Source organism: Carcharhinus amblyrhynchos, chromosome 2 (assembly GCF_965287045.1).
Source record: "Carcharhinus amblyrhynchos chromosome 2, sCarAmb.v2.hapA, whole genome shotgun sequence".
Taxonomy (NCBI): Eukaryota; Metazoa; Chordata; class Chondrichthyes; order Carcharhiniformes; family Carcharhinidae; genus Carcharhinus; species Carcharhinus amblyrhynchos.
Genome location: NC_137325.1, coordinates 12,716,933 through 12,739,808, shown reverse-complemented (window position 1 = coordinate 12,739,808; position 22,876 = coordinate 12,716,933). Strand labels below are relative to the sequence as shown.

The window sequence follows — 22,876 nt, the reverse complement described above, 5'->3', positions numbered from 1 at the left end:
GTAATTTGCTAATTACTGCAAACATTGATTGCGATGGCAAGTTTTTTTGGTTCAAAATGCATTTTGTTAGAATGGATGACACATTAATCTGATGCAGTATAAAATCAGACTTTGCTATGAGCTGCAATGGCTTACTATTAATACACCTAGTGGCAGCAGTTGGCAATTAGACCAAGGACCTGGCTTCAAATCCTCCTTTAACAAAGCAGAGGCAAATTTTAAACGTGCTTTTGTATTCCATTTTGGGTTGCTTGTGAATTAATCAGATAACAAGATCTTGTTCTAAAATTCTAATGCTTTGTTATACTTCACACGATAATGTGGGGATTGAAATAAGTGTCTAGCTGCAGAACTTGCATTATTGTCCCAAGACAGTCCCCATGCCATATTTTTAGTCCTCCTGGGAATAATAGGAAGCCTTTGGGAAGTATTAAAAGAACTCTCTCAACACCAGGTTAAATTCCAACAGGTTTATTTGGTAGCAAAATCCACTAGCTTTTGGAGCGCTGCTCCCTCGTCAGGTAAGTGGGAGTTCTGTTCACAAATAGGGCATATAAAGACACAAACTCAATTTACAAAATAATGGTTGGAATGTGCATCTTTATAGATAATCTTGATTCGCCTTGATTACCTATAAAGATTCTCAAATTTGCTACCAAATAAATTTATTGGACGTCAAGCTGGTGTTGTGAGACAACCTTACTGTGTTTACCCCAGTCCAATGCCAGCATCTCCACATCACAAGTATTGAAAGAGACAGGATTACTTGGTCACTGTTTAAAATTTATTTTGGGAATTTGTGCTAAGATTTTATTTATTGTTGAGGATTTCCCTGATTTTATAAATGCTTGTTCAGCTCTGTTATATCTTGTACATTGTCCTAAAGCTGATGAGCCCTGCTGAATAGCAGTTAACTGATGTTTAGATGTTAAGACTATTCTACACACAAGTATCTGAATACTGGATTTGTATATACCTTCCACACCTAGGTATTTAAAACATTTGGGACGGTGGGGGGAGGTCAGGGGAACATTAGCGTGCCTGTTAAACTTTGCTGTTTAGTACCTGACTACTAGATTTTGAAAACCCCAATGCAGAATCAGCTTGATTGTGGAGTGAAATATGTATCAACCTATCGGGCTTTCTTTAAAAAAAATTGTATTTTAAATCATATTCCACCACTAAATTTATTTTTGATCCTATTTGCATGATTTACCTTTTATTTAACACTCAGGGCTCATCTTTCAACAATTAATAAGCCTTACTTCTCTCTGACCATAACCTTTTCACACCCTAGAGCTTTAACTTCTCAGAGCTTATTCTCTTTACACTCACCATCATCCTTTTTGCTAGCTGCTTCTCTGCAGCTCCTCTGCTGTGCGGACGCCCTCTACTGAAGCACAAACTATATGAACACACCCTAGCCGAGGTCAGACCATTACGTTCAAAAGGCTAGGGTGTTTGATATAGTTTGATTCCCTTAGTTTTCTGCCCTTAACCCATTAAGAACTGTCCTGCAATGATTAATGTTCAAATGACTGCTATTGCTTTCAAAGTAGATAGGAATGGTTCAGTTTTTTTTTGCTGCTGGATTTACTGCCGTTTGCCCCCAGTGCTGTTCAAGCTGTGCATCTCCATTATTCAGATACTTGTGTGTAGAATAGTCTTAGCATCTAAACAAGTAAACTGGAATTCCGCTTTATACAAGCTCAACTTAAATATGCCCATCTACTGAATAGGAAGTAAGAGCTTATCACTGCAAGGAGGAAGGTTATTTGTCTTTTACATTCTTTGGGCATTGCAAAGCACATCATGACTAACGAGTTACTTTTGAAGCACTAGTGTAGACAAACCTGGCTCTGCCAGGTTCCACAAACTACAGAGGTGGGTAGTCTTTATGTGGTGATGGTTGAGGGATAAATGTCGGCCAGGACAATGAAATGTGTTTTCCTTCAGAAAGAAAGTTGCAGCTCATCAGGCCGCAACCTCGACTTTAAAACTTCACCCGGCCTTCCTTGGATACAGCCCTGAAAACAGCTTAGATGTACAGGAAACAATTCTTGTTGCACCCCCACAATTACTTTGAAGTTACGATATCATTTCTGCTTTAACTGAAGAATAATGGTCCCTGACAACCTTTTCCTGTAGTGAAACATCCCAAATGCATTTGCAAAGCATTAAGTTTTTATTTATTAAGTAATCTATTAAAATGGCCATCTATCTGAGAGTTGTAATACATTCCTTGTGGTTCTCGGATCTTGACAGGTCTGTGCTAACCTCCCTTCCCCAGATTAAATCCAAGCAATTTTCCGTAACTTGGAGGTTAATTGCAAAACTCTCTACATATCAGTTTTGACACTCTGACTACCAAAGCAATAAAGATTCCAAAGATTATTAGCTCCAGAATAAACCGTCTATTCAAAACCCTTTGCCTCACACATGTAAACTGCTGGATTAATCCTAATTTGATGTTTTAAAGTGATCTCCTGTCTGCTCAAATGAACTTTGTTGCATTTTAAATGGTGCCCACTATTACATAATTCTATCTTCCTGTAAATGAGTGAGAGAGAAGGAAACCAGTGATTCTGCTCAGCGACCCTCTAAAGAAGAATGGAGTGTGGTAAATAATCCTTCAGCTCAGAACTTGTTAACTTTTCAATTTAAAAAAAAGCATTTCTTTAAGATTTGCACATTTCCCACCAGGTTCAGAAAAGTTTATTTATTATTAGTCACAAGGCTTACATTAACACTGCACTGAAATTACTGTGAAATTCCCCTAGTCACCACACTCTAGTGCCTGTTCGGGTCAGTACACTGAACCAGCACACCTTTCAGACTGTGGGAGGAAACCAGAGCACCTTGAGGAAACACACACATATGGAGAATGTGCAGACTCCACACAGTGAACCAAGCTGGGAATTGAACCCAGGTGCCTGGCGCTGTGATGCAGCAGTGCTAAGCAGTGTGCTACCCCTCCTTTGACTCGAGAGAACCAGGCATCACAATCACATACAGGTAAAGCAAACTACCATATTTGTCACTATGAAGTTTAAACTGTCAAACATTTGCTCTGAAGAGCAGCCAGGACTAGAGTGCAAGTAGTAGCAATGGAGACAGGTATTCACAATACCTGCAATAAATGCCAGAATTTTGGCACATAGCCATTATTGGGGCTGATTTTTTTTTGTATACGGATACAACACTGCTTCCCATGTGGACAGTCTAGAAATAAAAGAGCATAATTTGCTGGAGGTTTAAGAACTAGAACAATATCATCTGTATCTTGCTCAGGAGTCAGCCTTTGAGGTTGGGTTTCTGCATTTCAATGGAACAGTAGAATCAAATAGGATGTTCTGATTCAGAATAAGTGATAACTATTCCTTTTTTACTGGTCCAGATGCCAATGTGTATTTTTTTTTTGGCAAACTTACTCTTGTCTTTAAAGTTTAGAGTTGAAATCTCCCCTTAGGCACATGCTGCTGGGGAACTGGCAATAGTTTTACCCAGTTGCTTTTTTGATTGACTTGCCTGTTACAGAAAAGGACTTTTTGTAGGTTCTACTTTTGGTTCATATGGAGAACGAAGGAGCAAATCAATTTGTAAGTGGACATCAGGTAACTGGAATGCGTTCAAAATTATTCTATCGTGGCCCATCCTTCACAATATTGCTAAACCTGTGGGATGTAAACATGCTGTGTGTGTGGAGTTTGCATGTTTTCCCTGTGTCTGCGGGATTCCTCTGGGTGCTCTGTTTTTTTCCCGTAGCCCAAAAGCTGTGCAGGTCAGGTGGATTGCTCATGCTCAATTGATTCTTAGCGTCAGGGGGAATTAGTGAGGGAGATACATGGGGTTGCTGGGATAGGGCCTGGGTGGGATTGTTGTCAGTACAGGCTTAATGGGCCAAATGGCCTCTTTCTGCAGTCTAGGGATTCTGTGCTTGTCAAATCCTGAACTCTACAGCAAAGGAGACTTGCGCTCCTGTCACCAGAGTCTCCTCACTGCTGACTCCACCAAGACCAATCTCAGTCTGAATTCAAACTAACCTCTTGAGTTTTATACGAATACTACTGCTACTGTCTCAATGCATTTTTTGTTATGTGATTAATAAACAGGAGAGACCAATTTTGTGACCTGACAAGTAATCTGTGTATAAATTGGACTGATATTTGTCGGTCCTATCGCTTATGTAGCACCTGTGTGAAACATGTTGGGTTTTGGGAGTGGGGGAAAAGTCAAAACTGTAGCTACCTAAATATCAATTTATCTAAAGCTATCTTGTTGCAAAGCATTTGTGAACTGTATGACACAATAAAATAAATGTCTTTCAGTGTCCTGCTTGCTTATAAACATCAAACTCACCTGGAACATAATAGCTTAGACAATATTATTCAGAACAGTAAAAAAGTTTGGAGGCAGATAATATTCATTTTAAAGTTTATGTATTAGTGTCACAGGTAGGCTTCTATTAACACCGCAATGACGTTACTGCGAAAATCCCCTAGCCGCCACACTCCGTTCAGCCATACGATAGTGCAAATCCCTGTCAGCATAACAATGCAGAGGAATAGAAATCACACTGAACTCCTGATCTAGTCCAAAGATGTGCGGGTCAGGTTGGTTGGCCATGTTAAATTGTAACAGGGTAAATCAGTGGGGTTGCAGGAATACGGCCTAGGTGGGATTGTGGTCGGTAGACGTGATGGGCCAAATGGCCTCTTTCTGCACTGTATGGACTCTACACTAGAATTTTATACCTAACCTGTTTGTCTCCAATTTTATTTTGCAACTACTGTACCTAAGGGCACAGTACCACAACAGATCAATGTACAAGATCTTCTCATGAGCAGTATCCAAGGTGCCTCTAAACCAACGATCTTAGAAAAAGATGTATTAACAGAAGCGTCAGAGTCCATTTGCCATGTAAGATTTAACAAAGCCTGGTCAGTATTACATCTTCAGCAGTCGTTCACCTGGACCTCTGCCTCATTTTTCGCCTTTTATGCTTCAGCTTATGCATGTGCTTTTTCTGCCACTTCGCTCTCATGTTGACAAGGATCTCAAAACCCCAGAACTATTTACTGCCAACAACAGCAGCGCATTAAAGATCCAGTGAAGTATAAAGATAGCTGCCCTTAAAATGATGCAAGTGGCTTTCATTGTTCATTTCTTCTCAGAATAGCCTATCATCATATGCTTCAAGTGAATTTATTCATTCATTCGTGGGACATGGATGTCATTGGCTAGGCCAGCATTTATTGCCCATTCCTAGTTGCTCTTGAACTGAGTGGCTTGCTTGGCCTTTTCAGAGGGCAAGTTGAGAGTCACCCACATTGCTGTGGCTCTGGAGTCACATGTAGGCCAGACTGGGTAACAACAGCAGATTCCCTTCCCTAAAGGACATTAATGAACCAGATGGGTTTTTACAACAATGGTTTCACGGTCAGCAGTAGATTCTTAATTCCAGATTTTTTTATTGAACACAGATTCCACCATCTGCTGTTGCAGGATTCGAACCCAAGTCACCAGAACGTGAGCTGATTTTCTGCATTAATAATCCAGTGATAATACCATGAGGCCATCGCCTCTCCCTAGTTCAGTGTTGGAAGTCCCAGGAAAATTTAGGCAATTTTTGAACAGTTTGCTCCACTCTGCAATGAGATGCCATGAAGCAATCAATTTGCAAAGGAGATACTTTTTGAGGCTTTTTAACTTCCTTTTAGAGTAATGAAAGAAAATATAAAATTATTATTTGTATCTTTAAACTCATCCATTTTAATTTACTGATTCTTATTTAAGATTCTCTCCTGATTCCTCCTCCTCGCAGAATTTGATTGTATTTTTAGATTATGAGCGATCAGTCATCCGTTGTTTTTGATTTCCCCTATTGCACACACTTCATGTTATGCATTGTCCCTGTTCCAGCTTTTCGGGGTCATTTAATTTGCTTTGATGACTCAATAAGTTGGTATTTGTCATGGTTGTTTTCACTTGCAGGCACTGTTAGACATTAGAAGGTGCATTCGGTTCCAGTCAGCTATTACATTCCACAGACGCTCAGTGTTGGAAATCTGATGCGAGCATATTCAAACTGCTACTATATGTAAGAGCAGTGAAAGCACTTAATGCATTCAGGCATTGAATTATTTTACATGCAACATAAATCATTAATAAAATTCCATGATAATGAAACTTCCAGCATCTAGTCTGCAATGTGATTATTTTCTGGAATCTCAGTTTTTTGGGAAAGTGAAACGGAATTGGAAACTAACAAAAGAATTAAAAAACTAAACCTTGACAGTGAAAAAAGTCAGGGTAGCTTAAACATTGAACAGCACAGTGATTCGCACTGCTTTCTCACAGTACCAGGGATCAGAGTTCAATTCCAGCCTCGGGTCACTGTCTGTGTAGAGTTTGCACATTCTCCCTGTGTCTGCATGGGTTTCCTCTGGGTGCTCCAGTTTCCTCCCTCACTCCAAATATGTGCAGGTTAGGTTGATTGGACATGTTAAATTGTCCCTCAGTGTCAGGGGGAGTGGCAGGATAAATACGTGGGATTATGGGAATAGGGTCTGAGAGGGATTGTTTTCAGTGCAGGCTCAATGGGCCAAATAGCCTCCTTCTGCGCTGTAGGATTCTATGAAACAAAAACAGAAAACGCCAGAGAAATTCAGCAGGTCTGAGAGTGTCTGTGGAGAGAGAATAGAGCCAACGTTGAGTCTGGATGATCATTTGTCAGAGCAGAGATGAATGGAAATGCTCAGTTTTCTGCTAACTGTCCATCTTCCTCAACAATTTGCTTTTGCATAGTCCTTTCCACATATTAAACATCCATGAACCTCCTCCTCCTACTTATTGTTTGTAGGTGCTGGTTCCTCATTATAACAAGCTTGTGAAATATGCGACAGAAGACTACAAATCGAGAAACCCACACAGCGGAGCCAAAAGGTCTCGGCTGTGGAAGCCGTGATTGAGGGTCCAGAGCGTTTGTTCAATGATGGTTCTGATCTTGCTGTATTCCTGCTGTGCAAGGATTGTTAACGGGAGTCATGAGCCATGTGTGTTCCAGCTTTAACTGGTAACAGCTTTTAATACAATGAACGGAATCACGGGAATGGTCAGTGGAACAAAATCAGCAACTTTTTAACCAAAAGACAGCCTCTAACTGGGAAAGCTGATTGGGATATACAGTAGCCATGATATGGAGATGCCGGTGTTGGACTGGGGTAAACACAGTAAGAAATCTCACACCAGGTTAAAGTCCAACAGGTTTACTTGGTAGCAGAAGCCACTAGCTTTCAGAGCGCTGCCCCCATGAAGGGGCCCCTAATTACCTGATGAAGTCATCGCTCCGAAAGCTAGTGGCTTGTGCTACCAAATAAACCTATTGGACTTTAACCTGGTGTTGTGAAACTCCTTACTGGGATATAAGGGCCAGAAAGGATTCACGATTGCTGCTAGATTGGTGAGCACTGGCCTACGTTACATGTTTCCTATTGATAAAGATTGTCGATTTCTCATGAGGACTGTGTAAAGGAGCCACTTTCAGGAACTTTAAACTCTGGATTTCAAGAAACAAGAATTCATGTGCAGCCCTTAACTCAGAAAAACAAATGGTGATCGCAAAACCTTCAAAAAATTCCTGGAAACCAATATAATAAAAACTCAGTCAATCCCCTTGTGTAAGAGTCACAAACGATGCACATTTATCCAGTGTTTCTCAAAGACATATTCTTTTTCTTTTGATGTGTTGACTCTCTAGCATTGCATAAGCTCTTCATCAGCTTTGCGAGTTTTAATGTATCTGAACATCCAGGAGGGAATGGTCAAACCAGAAAGTAAAGAGGGAAGCAGCGGGAAAAAAAATCTTCCTTGGTGGTGGGATCGTGTTTTAGGACATGCGAGACACCGCTTGGAGAAAAAGACATTTACAAAAATTAAGGGGAAATAGATCTTGTAAAATGAGTTCAGTCTGAGACCGCGATTTTCTAGGCAAATATATTTATTTAAAATACAATTGAGAAAAGTAGATGACTATTTACCTTCTGTTTCTTCGGCAAACCCAGGAGGCTTGACAAATATTCAAGTTGGACAACATGCACCTTACAGTGCTGGAAATAAAATGCCCAATTTTATCAATCAGTTTTGACGCTATTTTAGTATTGGAACACCCTACTGACAAATGTACTGAATCTACCACAGCACTGAGATATGGGAGCACAAAACCCTATCCTTTGTCAGACAGTAATTTCTTGTAATTGAGTGGCATATATCAGAAAAGGGAAGTACAGGCTTCAAGAAACCTCAATTCTTTCTACACTTTCTTGGATCAGAATTATCTTCAGATAATTTCCGTTTACGAGTTCCCATTCCAGACTCCTCAGAAAGATAGTAATTCTCAACCGGAGGGGGATTCTCCTGAATAAGGGGAAAAAAGCACAATAATCGGACAGTTTAGACTCCATCCCAACAAGACATTAATAACCAGAATAACTCAACAACTGTGACCTCCTTCCAGCTGGCATGGAATTTGACAGGAGATCTTATTGAGATTCTCTCATTGAGAATCTTATTGAGATGTACATGATTCTCAGGGGGCTTGCCAGGGTCGATGCTGAGAAGATGTTTCCCTTTGTGGGACAGGACCACAGGGTATAATCTCAGAGTAAGGGGATCGTCCCATACAAGATAGATGAGGAGGTATTTCTTCTCTCAGAGGGTAGTTATTCTGTGGAATTCTTTACCAGAGTGCTCTAGAGGGCTGGATGGTTAGGCTGAGGTAGACAGATTTTAATCAGTAAGGGAGTCAAAGGCTATGGGGATAAGGCAGGAAAGTAAGAGTTGAGGATTATATCAGATCAACCATGATCTCATTGAATGGCAGTTCAGACTTGAAGGGCTGAATGGCTTACTTCTGTTCCTACATCTTCTGACCTTGTGGGGAAACAGATCAGACGTATGGACCCTTTTAAAGAACCAGCAATGGGCCAAGTGACTTCCTTCTGTGAGCTATGATTTTATTAAGTGCTACGCAGGCACTGTATATACCAGGTCTGCTGCACTCAGGGCGAACAGGAACATGTACATTCATTCGGGATTTACATACAGGTAGATCCAAACCACAGAAATTTTCATTGCTGGCCCAACTGACAAAATGTGACCAAAATATACTGAGCACTGCTCGAAGATTAAATTATATGCCCAAGTTTCCATGTTAAATTATTGGCAAAAACTCGCAAGTAAACTCCCCCTGGAATCGACGTAGTGTATTTCTGACTGGAACAGCTGGGGTCATTAAAAAAAGGCATTGATCAAAATTAAAGAACACAATTTAAGACACTCTTTCTCCTTTGCAAATCAGTGTGAAGCCACACATCCTGCCTTTATAGTTAGTAAAGCAGTGGGTAATCTTAAACAATAAAGCAGTGGGTAATCTTAAACAATAAAGCAGTGGCAACCTAAGCAGTCTGAACATTGATTTCAGTGAATTTTCCAGTGCAATTATTGCAACAAGTAATCTTTGTGTGTGCAAGTAGATCTTACTTTCTGTAATGATCAATGAGAAATTCTAATTACTGAGCAATATGCAAAGTAGTCTGAAAGTATTTGTACATTTTCATCCCTGTTAATGACTGATAACAGAAGACAGAAAGGACACACCTGCAAGACATCATCGGACTTTGTGAAGGAAGTCCTTCAGGCCTTTCTCAGTGAGATGGAGAGGAAGATTGCTCGCCTCAGTTGAAGGTAAGTCTTCACACGCAGCGAGGGGATGAGGCGGTGGAACTGTTTGGTGCATGGCAATGTAATGGCATTGGAGGCAGTTCAGAGGAGGTTCATTAGATTGATTACAGATATTTGTCGTATGAAGAGAGATCGAACAGTTTAGGCCTATACTCTCTGGAATTTAGAAAACGAAGGGAGATCAAATTAAGGTATACAAGATGATAAAAGATGGATAAAGTAGACATGGAGCGGATGCTTCCTCTTGTGGGGCATTCTAGGATGAGAGATTGTAATTTTAGGATAAGGAGTAGCAAATTTAAAACACAGTTGAGGAGAAACTATTTCTCCTAAAGGGTAGTGAATCTGTGGAATTTGCTATCCCATATTGCAGTGGATGCTGGGACAGTGAGTAAATTTAAAGAGGAGTTAGACAGATTTTTAATTGAAGGGTTACGGGGAGAAGGCAGGAAAATAGGAATGAGGAGCTTATCAGCCATGATTGAATGGCGGAGCGGACTCGATGGGCCGAAAGGCCCAATTCTGCCACTATATCTTATGAACTATTGACCAGAACATGATACGCAGAATAGCAGATTAGAGCAGCATGAGATTGAATGATTTGACAAGGTTGGGGAACGCGAGAAATTGATTTCCAATACTTACTGCCACATTCAATCTGTAAGACACAGGCAAAGCATCTGGACAAGCCAGCTATCCGAGGACAGAGAGATGGAAAACTTGTAACTTTTTTTTGATCTTCTCCTTTTATCTTTGTGGACCCAGAATGTACACAATGCCCAGAAGAGTTAAACATAAACTCCGAAACAGAAATTAGAAGGAGTAGGCCATTTGGCCTTTTGAGCCTACTCCGCCATTCATTTTGACCATGGCTGACCATCAAATTCAATATCTTGATCTCGCCTTCCCCCCATATCCCTTCCTCCCTGTAGCCCCACTAGAAACATATGCTTGTGATGTACTGCCTGAAAGTTATAGTTTCTTTCAGCTCAGTTTATCACTGCAATAGCTCATTTCATTTGGGAGAGAAGCTAAAGCCCAAGGCATCTGCAGAGAATCACTGGATACGGGATGGAGAGGGAAGCTATCAGCATGAACTGAAAGCTTTTGAATGGCTTTCAAAAGGGAATTAGATGCCTACTAGAAGGTGAAGATCTGCAGGGCCATGGTGAAAGTGCAAGGAATTGACTTTGTGGCTATCTTTTTCAAAGAGTCAACTCAGGCATGATGGGCCAAATGGCCTCTTTCATTTGGTGTTTATGTTCCAAATGAGTTTCCTGCCACTCCTCCCCATCTCACTCTATCAGCAAATCCTTTCTTCCTCATGAATCTTTCTAGCTTCCTCTTAAATGCATCTAATCTATGTATTCACCCCAGCTACTATTCTTTGGGTAGAGAATTTTTGCTGAATTCCTTATTTGATTAAATGGGCAACTACCATATATTTATGCTCCTTACTTTCCTTCGGTATTGGCTAAAACCCAGTTTGCCGTTGGTTGCAACTTTTAAAATTGTACTTTCGATTCCAGAGTCCTAACTGAACATCTAAATTGTCCCAACCCCAAACCCTGTAGAACACTGCTTCTCACCTTCTCTAAGCCTAAGTAACAACCCTCGAGTCCCTACTCTGTAGCCAGTTTGCAATATATTCTGCTAATCACCATGCCCGCCTGCAACCCCCGATTTCACATTTCATATTAGTAATAAGTCTGCCTCACCAAAGACTGTTTGAAAATCTAAACGTATTACATCTACTCCATGACCCATATCTAAACTTTTGTTAAGTCTTCAAATAATTCAGTAATGTTAACCAAAGCAGGAGCTTTCTTTTCAAATCTATGCTGGCTACTCTTCATTATGAAACTCTTGTGGCTCTTCTGCCTCTGAGCCAGAAGCCTGCAGGTTCAACGTTCTGCTCCAGGGCTTGTCAGCTGTGGACAGAGTGGTCCAAACAGACTGTGACCAGTCTGCTTTCCCACTATTCCCGAAGGGGATAGACTGCATGCAAAGATAAGAAATGAACTATTATGTAATTCTATGATTGCACAGTATGGAATTTGGCTGGAACAGTTTTTGTGAATAAAGCTACTCCTGGATGACTCGAAGATGCATTTGAGTTATTTCCGAATGAACCGCCACGTGGGCATACAAACTTTTAAATTTTTGGAAAATAAGTCACAAAATAGTATGCTTGAAACAACTTGAAACCAAACTAAAATGGATTAGATGAAAAATCAAGTGAAACCTCCTTCTAGTAATTGAAGACAACAAACAGAACTAACTATGCGATTTTGCTATGACAGACATAAAAACGACAGAGCTAAAAAACATCACTGAAGTTGCTAAAAATTGTCCACTAAAATAGAAATTTTAGAAAATAAAGCAGCTGGTCTGTCAGGATTTGTAAAGAGCAAAGTTAGGTTAAAGCTTTGGCTGATAGATCAAACTTTGACAAAGAGTCTACATCCAAAGCATTAGACAGTTCTGGATCTGAAGGTTGTCCTAATTGTTTATACATCCATTAATAGGTTAATAATATAAAATATTTTTGTTGCTGAACTCCCAAGTCCAGTACAGCTATTAGTCTAAGCATCTATATCACATAGCTTCACAGAAGATTTAGAATGCAGGACAAACCTGTATGAGATAGTCTGCAATATATTCTGGTTTGAGACACAACACATTATGTTTAAGAGCCTCAGCCACATTCACTCTTGGGTCCTCTGGTTTTAGTTTGCTGAAATCGGCAAACAGATGAGTGGCTTCTTTGTATTCCATTAGTAAATGACTGGGAAGCACCTGGAATATGAGAAGGTTACATCATCAGTTATGAATACAAGATAATATTAAACTCAAGTTGTCTCCATCAATTTTGGATTACTTATGGTATCCTTTAAATTAAGTTTATGGTTGTGTATTCACTCCATCATGGGGCAGGTAGGGAAGGGCGCAAATGGTTTTTGTAGGTGGGAATGAGCCTGAGATGACAGTCCCAAGAACTCCTGACCATACAAAAGTAGGTTTTACACTTAATATGATGAGGAGATGGGCACAGTAAGAAGTATCACAACACCAGTTTAAAGTCTGACTGGGTGATTTGGTAGCACAAGCTTTTGGAGCATTGCCCCTTCATCAGGTGAGTGAAGAGCTCGGTTCACAAACACAGCATTTATAGAAGCATGGTACATTGGTGAGGCGACGCAGACGCTACGACAATGGGTGAATGGACACCGCTCGACAATCACCAGGCAGGACTGTTCCCTTCCTGTCGGGGTACACTTCAGCAGTTGAGGACATTCAGCCTCTGATCTTCATGTAAGCGTTCTCCAAGGCAGCCTTCAAGACACATGACAACACAGAATTGCTGAGCAGAAACTGATAGCTAAGTTCTGCACACCGGGATGTTGGGTTCATGCCACACTACCTGTAACCCCCACGACTTGCCTGGGCTTGCAAAATCTCACTAACTGTCCTAGCTTGAGACAATTCACATCTCTTTAACTTGTGCTGAACCCTCTCCACTCGCATTGTCTGTACCTGTAAAGGCTCGCATTCCAACCATTATCTTGCAATTGAGTCTGTGTCTATATATGCTCTGTTTGTGAACCTAACCCTCCACTTACCTGATGAAGGAGCAGCGCTCCGAAAGCTCATGCTACCAAATAAATCTGTTGGATTTTAACCTGGTGCTGTATTGTACTTCTTATTATACTTACCATACTAGGCAGTAAGTGTGTTAAATGACAGGAACCCAATTTATGAGGGTCCCACTCAAGTCAGGCAGGCACTTTAGTCACGTAAGAAAGCAAGTGATAAAGTAGCCGGGGGTGAAAAATGGGTGGCAAGGCTACTCTCATTAATTTGACTTCTGTTGCATCCAGGTTTTGCCAGGTGGAGGAAGTTAAAATGTCCCCTAAGACCAAGATACAAAGTCCAAACTTTATTCTGAAAGTGGAGTATGAGATTTTGCTAAGACAGATAAAACAGCAGAGCTGCAAAAAGTGGAAATTGTGCAGAATCAGGAAGATATCAGCAGGAAAAGCCCATGCAAACATATTGCATAGAAATGTCAGGAATGTTTCAGCTTTCTAACATTCATGATTAAGTTGTGATTTATGTTGAGTTTTTTTGAACAATGGTTCAAATGGTTCAAAGGCTGCCAGAACATTAGGTAACTTTTGATAGACTAGTTTCTTTCTTGTACTTGCTGGTTGTAAATGATAGCTTTTGATTACTTGGTTTTGTACTGATTATCAGTTCCTCAATCCACATGCTACCTGAGTAAATTTGCTCATGTTAATCGGAGTGGATATCTGAAGAATAACTGCAGAGTGAATATCTCATACAATCTAGAATACTGGCCCTACAGAGATGTTACTGAACGCAGGATTTATGAGATGTTCTTCACGGACATGTGCCAAACGGAAGCTGGTTAAATGGATGGACAAATTATACATGCAAGCAATACAAGATATTCGGAAACTAACAGAGTCATGATAAAATAACTAACCTTGGCTCCACCTGACATCAGAAGTCGCCGGAAGCCTGCCTCCTTGGCATGATCAAAGTTTAAAATAACTTTCCAACCAGTAAATGCACCAACCTACAGAGGCAAAGTAGATGTTAATTTAGTCAAATATTACGTATGTTCTGAATTAATTCCCTTAAAAAAGTGGAGCATTTCTCTTTCTGCAAGTTTATTTGAAGTCATTATTGCTTCAAAGGTTTACATTGAAAGCTTGGAAATGATTTTTAACAATAAATGCAGCAATATTTTGCCTTTGCTGTACATTGTTTTGTGTCAACGGAACAAAATGCTGATCTTCTGGGCTAATTCTATATCCTTCCATCCTTTCTTCACTGCAGAAACTAGGTTTCCCTTCTGCAATGCTTGGAAAAGCAACGCTTTGCGATAATTCAATCTTGTGGACTCCGTCACTTTAGATATTAGTTTATTTTATTTATTAGTGTCACAAGTAGGCTTACATTAACACTGCAGTGAAGTTAGTGAAAATTCCCCAGTTGCCATACTCCAGTGTCTGTTCGGGTACACTGAGGGAGAATTTAGCGTGGCCAATGTACCTAACCAGCATGTCTTTCAGACTACGGGAGGAAACGGAGCACCTGGACAAAACCCATGCAGACACAGGGGGAACATGCAAGCTCCATACAGACAGTCACCCAAGCCAGGAATCAAACCAGGATCCCTGGTGCTGACAGGCAGCAGTGCTATCCACTGTACTGTGCCACCATATCTTTACCAGATGTCACTAAGATCAAAAGGTGCAAGGTGTTTCTTTTCAAGTTGCTCCATTGGGAGAATAAAACCTCCTCATCTGGTAGACTAAGACATGTGTCTTCAGGGAAGAATGAGAGTTTAAGAATCACTGTTTGCAAATTTAGTATGGAAATGTTAAAATTGTTTTGGCTGAATCTTCCCTGGTACATGGAATAACTTTACGTCCAGAAAAGTTATGCGTCCTTTCAATGAGACTCTTAATGTATACCTGTTAAGTACTACTAAGTGATGGAGAGGGAATGTGACTATCCAGACTTGAAACGTTGGCTCTGTTCTCTCCATGGGTGCTGTCGGGCCTGCTGGAATTTTCCAGCATTTTTTGTTTTTGTTCTTGTTCCATTTAAGATATATCCATCTTCACTTGAAGCCTGGTTTTCAACCTTATTTCAATTTCTGCTCATGGTAGCTTTAGATGTGTGGGTTAGTTTGATTGGCCACAATAAGTTAACCTTAGTGATTGGCAGGTGAATATGTGGGGTTACAGGAATAGGGCCTGGGTGGGATTGTGGTGCACAGATTTGATGGGCCGAATGGCCTCCTATTGCACTGTAGGATTATATGTTATAGTATATGCAGCAGATTATTAGAACTCTGACTAACAAACACCTATCAGCTGAGTACCACGTGCCCCAATCAGGAGCCACACTCCACAATTTCAGCATGTTCTGAATCCAAACCAACAGTTCAGTGCCAGATCATGAGATTACAATGCTCGGTGTTGGCTCCCATGGCTGTATTGAAAAAGCAAGTACCTCTCCCAGTGTAAACAGCCAACATTTGTCCCTCAAACACTACAAAAACAGATTCAACAGCAACTTTACCTTCATTGTGGTTTCTTGCACTTTGCCGTGCATAAAGTTTTGCCGTGTTTGCTTAAAAATCATAACGGCACTTCAAAAAGTGATTCATTGCACGAGTGCTTTATATGGGTGCAAGTGCATTCTCTTTCAAAAGGCAAATTTCTTCTTGCATATGTTTTGATATTGTGCTTACACTCGTCCACATTCACTTCCCGCTTTGTTGGTACTTCTTATCTTCAAAGAGTTTTTTTTGTTTTTATTCCGATTCAATCAAATCAAGTCCAATTCAGAGTCTCAACAAGTTGAGACATTCCTGATCCAAGCTGACAAGACAGGGCTCTCACCTCCTGTCTTGGGTTTGATCAAGCTGACTGGAGATTAGGCATTGCTATCCTCCAAGGCTTGATTTCATTTGCATCGTAGCCAAAAGGCCGAGATGCCGCTTTTAAACATTGCTTCAAATAAAGCCAAAATGTAACCTACTGGACTTCAACCAAGTACAGCATGTCGATACTACACTTGATCTTAGCCAAAAGGAAAGAGTTGCTTTAATTAGTATTCACTGATAAGGAAAATTTCAACAGCTCCCTTGCCAAGATGTACAGAAACCCTGGAAATCCTAACCCCCACAAAGTGACGCTGTAATGCCAGCTGCTGTGGCTGTCCATCTACCAAGGTAATGTGTGGAGTTTGCACATTCTCTCCATGTCTGTATTGGTTTCCTCTGGGTGCACCGGTTTCCTTCCACAGTCCAAAGATGCGCAGGTTAGGTGCACTGGACATGCTAAATTGCCCCTTAGTGTCCCGGGATGCATAGATTAGAGGGATTAGCAGGGTAAATATATGGAGTCACAGGGATAAGTCCTGGGTAGGATTGTTGTCAGTGCAGACTCGATGGGCCAAATAGCCTTCCTCAGAAAAAGAAAAGGGCACATGGTGGTACAATGTTAGAGCTGCTGCCTCACAGCACCAGGGCCTGAGGTTCAATTCAGCCTCAAGTCACTGTCCATATGGAGTTTGCACTTTCTCTCCATGTCTACATAGGTTTCCTCTGGGTGCTCCTGTTTCCTCCCACAGTCCAAAGATGTGCAGGTTAGGATGACTGGGCACTCTGAATTGACTCTTGTGTCAGGGGATTAGCAGGGTAAATGCATGGGGTTATGGGAATAGGGCCTGGGTGGGATTATGGTTGGTACAGGCTTGATGGGCCAAATGGTGTCCTCCATACTATAGGGATTCTATGATTCTATAACATCCATGCTGGCCTCAATCATAGTGATAGTCCACCAGATTTTCTTGCACTCAGTGCACTAGTGATCCAGTAAGCCCAGGCAAAGGAACAGGCAAAGCTACCTAGATAACAGCATCAACGAACATAGTTCATCATGTCAGTACCTCAGCATTAGCATCCTTTTGTCTCATCATCTCCAGATTCTTCCTCCATCTCATGGCTGCAACTGCAAGTTTCTTCTGTTGCACACTAATTCCAGGCAGCACATCCAAGATGGAACAGCTACCCCATTCATAGTTTTCCTCCTGTGAAAGGAAGGGATTATAGCGTTCACAGTCAATATTCTTCTTTTGAAAACCTGCACCATTATATGGTGTGATGCTCTGAGTCCATCTTACCATCTGGCTATCATATGCATTAATCACAGTGAGGTATGAGTAACTATAAATCAAAGCAGGAAGCTGTTTTAACTGCACACTCTCAGCATTACTTGTTTCTTTTCCAAGATTTTGTCTTGGTCCAAGTCTCAGTTTATCAAACTGCTTGGATTGGGGTTTCTGTTTCTGTGATTAATAAGAAAGCAATCATGTAAATTTTCAGAGTTGCTTTGTAATTGAGTGAAATCTCGTATCTCACTGCAATTATAAAATAAATGTTGCTTACAAAGAAAGCTTTCTCTGTGTGAATGCACCACGATAACGCCAAAGATAATGGTGTAACAGTATTATTGTACTATTATTAATTCTAACCATAATAATAATAATATGGTTATTACCACTAACCATATTAGTGCTAATATTTTAGCACTAATATTAACACCAAGCATAATAGTGTACCACTAACACTGTGACAGAAATACTGTATAACTAAATTGGCTATAATTGTGTACATGTATACAATGGTGATTGATCTGTCAGAGATTAGCGGAAGACAATATGACCAATGTCAAGGCAGAATTGATATTGAGGAGGAGGAAAAGGGTCAACAAACTAGTTATACCCCATGATTCCCTCACCCAGAGAACATTCTGTGCCCTTTCTACCCACAGTGCTTCTTCTGATTAGTGTTCAACATGAGGAGTATTGATTCATCAGCTGAGGGAGCATGGTGGTTGGTAAGCAGCAATAGCTTTCCTTGCCCATGTTTGAATTGATGCCAAGAGTCTCCATAGGGTCTGAAGTCAATGCTGAGGACTGCCAGGGCAACACTCTCCCGGCCCTATACTACTGTGCCTCCACTTCTAGTGGGTATGTCCTGCCCTGAGACAGGACATATCCAGAGATGGCATGGGAAAATGAGGAAGCTGAGGAGTGTTTTACACCAGTGTGTTTGAGCAAGAGGTTAAACATTTAAAAGTAAAGAAAGGGCTAGCAGTGTAGCCTGAAAGGCCAAGGGACTTGGAGATGAAAACAATGCCATAACATCAGTAGCTTCAAGGGGTGAAAGGACAAGGAGGTGATAGGAAAAGATGGTTGGGAAGATGGGGAAGCGAGGTTCCTGTACAATAACAATTTCACAGAGGAGGGGAAATTGTACAGAAAGAGAGGGAACATAGTAGGAAAGAGGTCGCAACATCCTAATTTAATAAACGACAATATATCTTACAGGGACACGCACGGTGGTTAGCACTGTTGCTTCACAGTGCCAGAGATACAGGTTCAATTCCTGGCATGAGTCACTGTCTGCGCGGGAGTCTGCACATTCTCCCTGTGTCTGTGTGGGTTTCCTCCGGATGCTCCGGTTTCCTCTCAGTCTGAAAGACGTGTTGGTTAGGTGGATTGGTCATGCTAAATTCTCTGTGTACCCAAAAAGGCACCGGAGTGTGGCGACTAGGGGATTTTCACAGTAAGTTCATTGCACTGTTAATGTAAGCCTAATTTGTTTCACTAATAAATAAAATTACTGAATTTAAATTGGGTTTATGCAGGAACACAAAACCGAATTCATTTTGTGTCCTGCAAATGCAGTTTACATCTGCATGGGGCAAAAGCAACTTTCAGTTGAAATAATTTGCTGGAATACATAACCTGGATAAATTTGGCAGCGGTTCTGCAGGCCTCTAGATAGGAGCGATGAAGAACCCACTTTCCAGCTGCCATGGAAGCCAAATATTTCTCATTACGCAATGGCTGTCCAACAATGATGTGAGTACAGGAAGAGTCAAAACACTGTCTGTCTAGTACTACTGCACCTAAAAAAAAAATCAAATTCCACATTTACTCAAAGAATGGTAAAATCACTAATTCTGAACATACATATATGGCAAACAATGATTAGATTGGTTCAGCTTTTTACATCACAGAATTTCAATTACAACATAAATATTTTGCCTTCATTGCCGTTCCCGTTTCAAAGTTTAATCAAAGAACAAAGAAAATTACAGCACAGGAACAGGCCCTTCACCCCTCCAAGCCTGTAGTGACCCAACTGAATTAAAGCCCCCTACCCTTCCAAAGAACACATCCCTCTATCCCTATCCCATTCATGTATTTGTCAAGATGGCTCTTAAAAGTCACCATCATATCTGCTTTTATTACCTTCCCCAGCAGTGAGTTCCAGGCACCCACCATCCTGTGTTAAAAAAAACTTGCCTTGTACATCTCCTTCAAATCTTACCCTTCACACCTTAAACCTATACTCCCTAGTAACTGACTAAAATTGAGTGGAGGATTGACAGGTGTTCACTTCTCAACTCCAGTCCAACCGTGCTATTGCTGATGGCCCAGATGTCCTCCTCTCCCAAAAGCTCCAGCAGCCACTCCTCAAAAGGGGGTGACAACTCAGAAGTCAGTCTCACCACGCCGTCTTTACCTTCTCCTGAATCAGTCTGATCTTTTATAAAGCTTGTCAGTAAAATTTCTGTTATTGTAAAATATGTTTTCAATACCAATTTGGTTAGTCTATTCTCAACTCCACAACCATGTTGACAATTTGCATGGGCTTCCAACCCTTAACTCTGAGGCAAATATTCCATCTGATTTACACAACTGTTATTTCAGATTTTAATCTGAATAAACAGATGCTTTAAACTAATTTGGTGTTTATGAGTCCAAGAAATACTAACGGTTAACCCAAATTGCAAGGGCACATTTACTCCCAGTTTGTCTACGGTCACGTTAATTTTTCTATCTGAAAGACTTTTGAACTCCATTTGGTCGGAGATTGTAACATAGCCATAATTTTAGTTGGCAGTGCTCCACTGATCACCTTTTTCTAATTCTAATCAATCACCTCAAACAGGAGTTTATCAAGAATTGCTAACTCAAGTTTATTCAAATTTCTTCCTTCATAAATGAAGCTACGCTGGATATAAAAGAACTTTTCCATAGAACCCTACAGTGTAGAAAAAGACCCTTCAGCCCATCAAGTCTGCACCAAACAATTCCACCCAGGCCCTACCCCCATATCCATTCATATTTTACCCATTAATCCCTCTACCCTACGCATCCCTAAACACTAAGGGGCAATTTCTTGACACGACCAATCAACCCAACCCGCACATCTTTGGACTGTGGGAGGAAACCGGAGTACCCAGAGGAAACCCACACAGACACGAGGTGAATGTGCAAAATCCACACAGACAGTGACCTGAGCCGGGAATCAAACCCAGGACCCCAGAGCTGTGAAGCAGCAGTGCTAACCACTGTGCCACCGTGCCGCCCAATGGGCTCAAATTTCCTCTGATGGTTCTCCTGGACTCTCTTTGTGCAAGGTTCCCATCGACCCTGACATTTCACAGGCAGCCTTATGAAGAGATGGAACATCTATTCATTCCTGTAAAGCCAATGGCGTAAGGAGATGGCCCCTCCCTACATTGTGAACTTTGCTTTGTTGTATAAGCCAGGATTGTAAAGGAGAGGCAGCCAATATCAAGTTTACATGAATCCCGGTGAGTGGAAAAGGGCCCCACTGAGGGAGTAGGGCAGGAAATAATGCCGATCTCCAAAATTATACGCTTTTAAAAAAAGTATTTATTGCACAGGGGACCAAAGGTTATAGAGGGGGACCAGGACACTGGCTGGGCAGTCTATCCAACCCAACCCCTGATAGCCAGGCATTGGATTTTTTGTCTATTTATGAGCAGTGTAGGGATATATGTGTCCAATGATCCCATGTAAATGAATTGCCCTTATGTTGACCCTACAAACTCAGGTAAGGTCATACCCAAAGATCTTTGAGTATGATTCCAAAGATTATAGCGGTTGGATCTTGAAGACTATTTAATTAAACAAACAGTATTTTGTTGCCTCTGTTATGATTTAATGCATAAATACTAGATCCATTATTTTACCACAGCAACCAGAATGGTAGTAAATCATAACAGCAAGATCCCAGTTTGCATCCCTGGTTTGGGCTAATCTCAGACAAGAAACTACAATGGGTTACAGAAGTCCTGCCACCTGTTCATGGCCAAAATTCAGCATCTCATATCAGAAAGTGCTCAAGTCTGTTAAGGATTTATCTCGGTTGTGATGTTTTCCAGTATCACTCATTGCCACAATAGGAAGAATGACCATGCTGGAGCGGTATTCATGCACTAGTCTGTAACTTCATAGCACTCCTTGTAGTGGAGACAGATATCAATCAGAACAAAAAGAACAAGATGCTTTTGATGGCAGAGAATTAGTTTGCCATCCAGAGACTCAGGGTTATGTTCTGGGATGTGGGTTCCAATCCCTCTATGCTAGATGGCAGAGTTTGAATTAAAAAAAGTCTGGAATTAAAAGCCAAATGTTGACTGTGAAACCCTTATCTGTTCTGTCCTACATGTGATTCTAGATCTACAGCAATATTGCTGACTCTTAAATGCTCTCAAATGGACAAGCAAGCCATTCAGTTCAAGGGCAATTAGGAATAGGCAATAAATGCTGGGCCAGCCAGCAACACCCACACCTCATGAATGAATAAACAAAAAAGCAGTGGTTCTGAAAGCAAGCTCTGAAGAATAAGGATGCAATGGCCGGACACCCATCCTTTAGTAGAGCAAAATCAGCCTGCTATCTGCAGTCTGAGTGGAGGAGGGTAGGCTCATATACCTAGAAAATCTGTTCATAAAGGATTCAGAAAGGCTGGGGGAAATTCAGAGGCGAGGATCCAGAGATCGATGTATTGTGGAAGAGATGCCAGAGGAACTTGGGAAACTATATGCAAGACAGTAAAGATCTTAATGGTGGATTATCTGGTTTGTAGAAGTGGAAAAGCAAGTGAGGTAAACATTTGGGAAGTCAATCCACAATGTGATAAGAATTTGGATTAGAGGCCAGGCAGATATGGAATTTAATGTTGGCAATTGCGAGGTGGTCCACTTTGGTAGGAATAATGGTAGGAAGGATTATTACTTACTTGGCGAAAAACTGCAGCAGGCGACGGTGCAGAGGGACCTCGGGGTCCTTGTGCATGAGTCGCAAAAACCCAGCTTGCAGGTGCAGCAGGTGGTCAGGAAGGCGAATGGGATGCTGGCCTTCATAGCGAGGGGGATTGAATATAAAAGTAGGGAGGTCTTGCTGCAGCTATATAGGGCATTGGTGAGGCCGCAGCTGGAGTACTGTGTGCAGTTTGGGCGCCGTACTTACGCAAGGATATTTTGGCCTTGGAGGGAGTGCAGAGGAGGTTTACTAGGCTGATGCCGGAGTTGAGGGGGTTGAGCTATGAGGAGAGGCTGAATAAATTAGGCTTGTACTCGTTAGAGTTTAGAAGAATGAGGGGAGATCTCATTGAGACATATAAGATGATGAATGGGATGGATAGGAGAGAGGTGGAGAGACTCTTCCCGCTCAGAAAGGACAGTGGGACTAGGGGGCACAG

At 41.2% G+C, this 22,876-nt stretch overlaps 1 protein-coding gene across 4 annotated transcripts in view; it reads right to left on the bottom strand.

Annotated features, from left to right (window-relative positions):
* Positions 1–7,981: 7,981 nt before the first annotated feature.
* The window catches only part of topbp1 (DNA topoisomerase II binding protein 1), a 69,705-nt gene continuing 54,810 nt past the window's right edge, over positions 7,982–22,876 (bottom strand). For all 4 annotated transcript variants that reach the window (XM_080202319.1, XM_080202301.1, XM_080202310.1 and 1 more), the window contains 5 exons: positions 19,099–19,262; positions 17,236–17,376; positions 14,252–14,344; positions 12,379–12,540; positions 7,982–8,415 (listed from right to left, as the gene is read on the bottom strand). In XM_080202319.1, the coding sequence (XP_080058445.1) occupies positions 8,302–8,415; positions 12,379–12,540; positions 14,252–14,344; positions 17,236–17,376; positions 19,099–19,262 (674 nt within the window). In that variant the 3' untranslated portion in view covers positions 7,982–8,301. The remainder of the gene's footprint in view (positions 8,416–12,378; positions 12,541–14,251; positions 14,345–17,235; positions 17,377–19,098; positions 19,263–22,876) is intronic.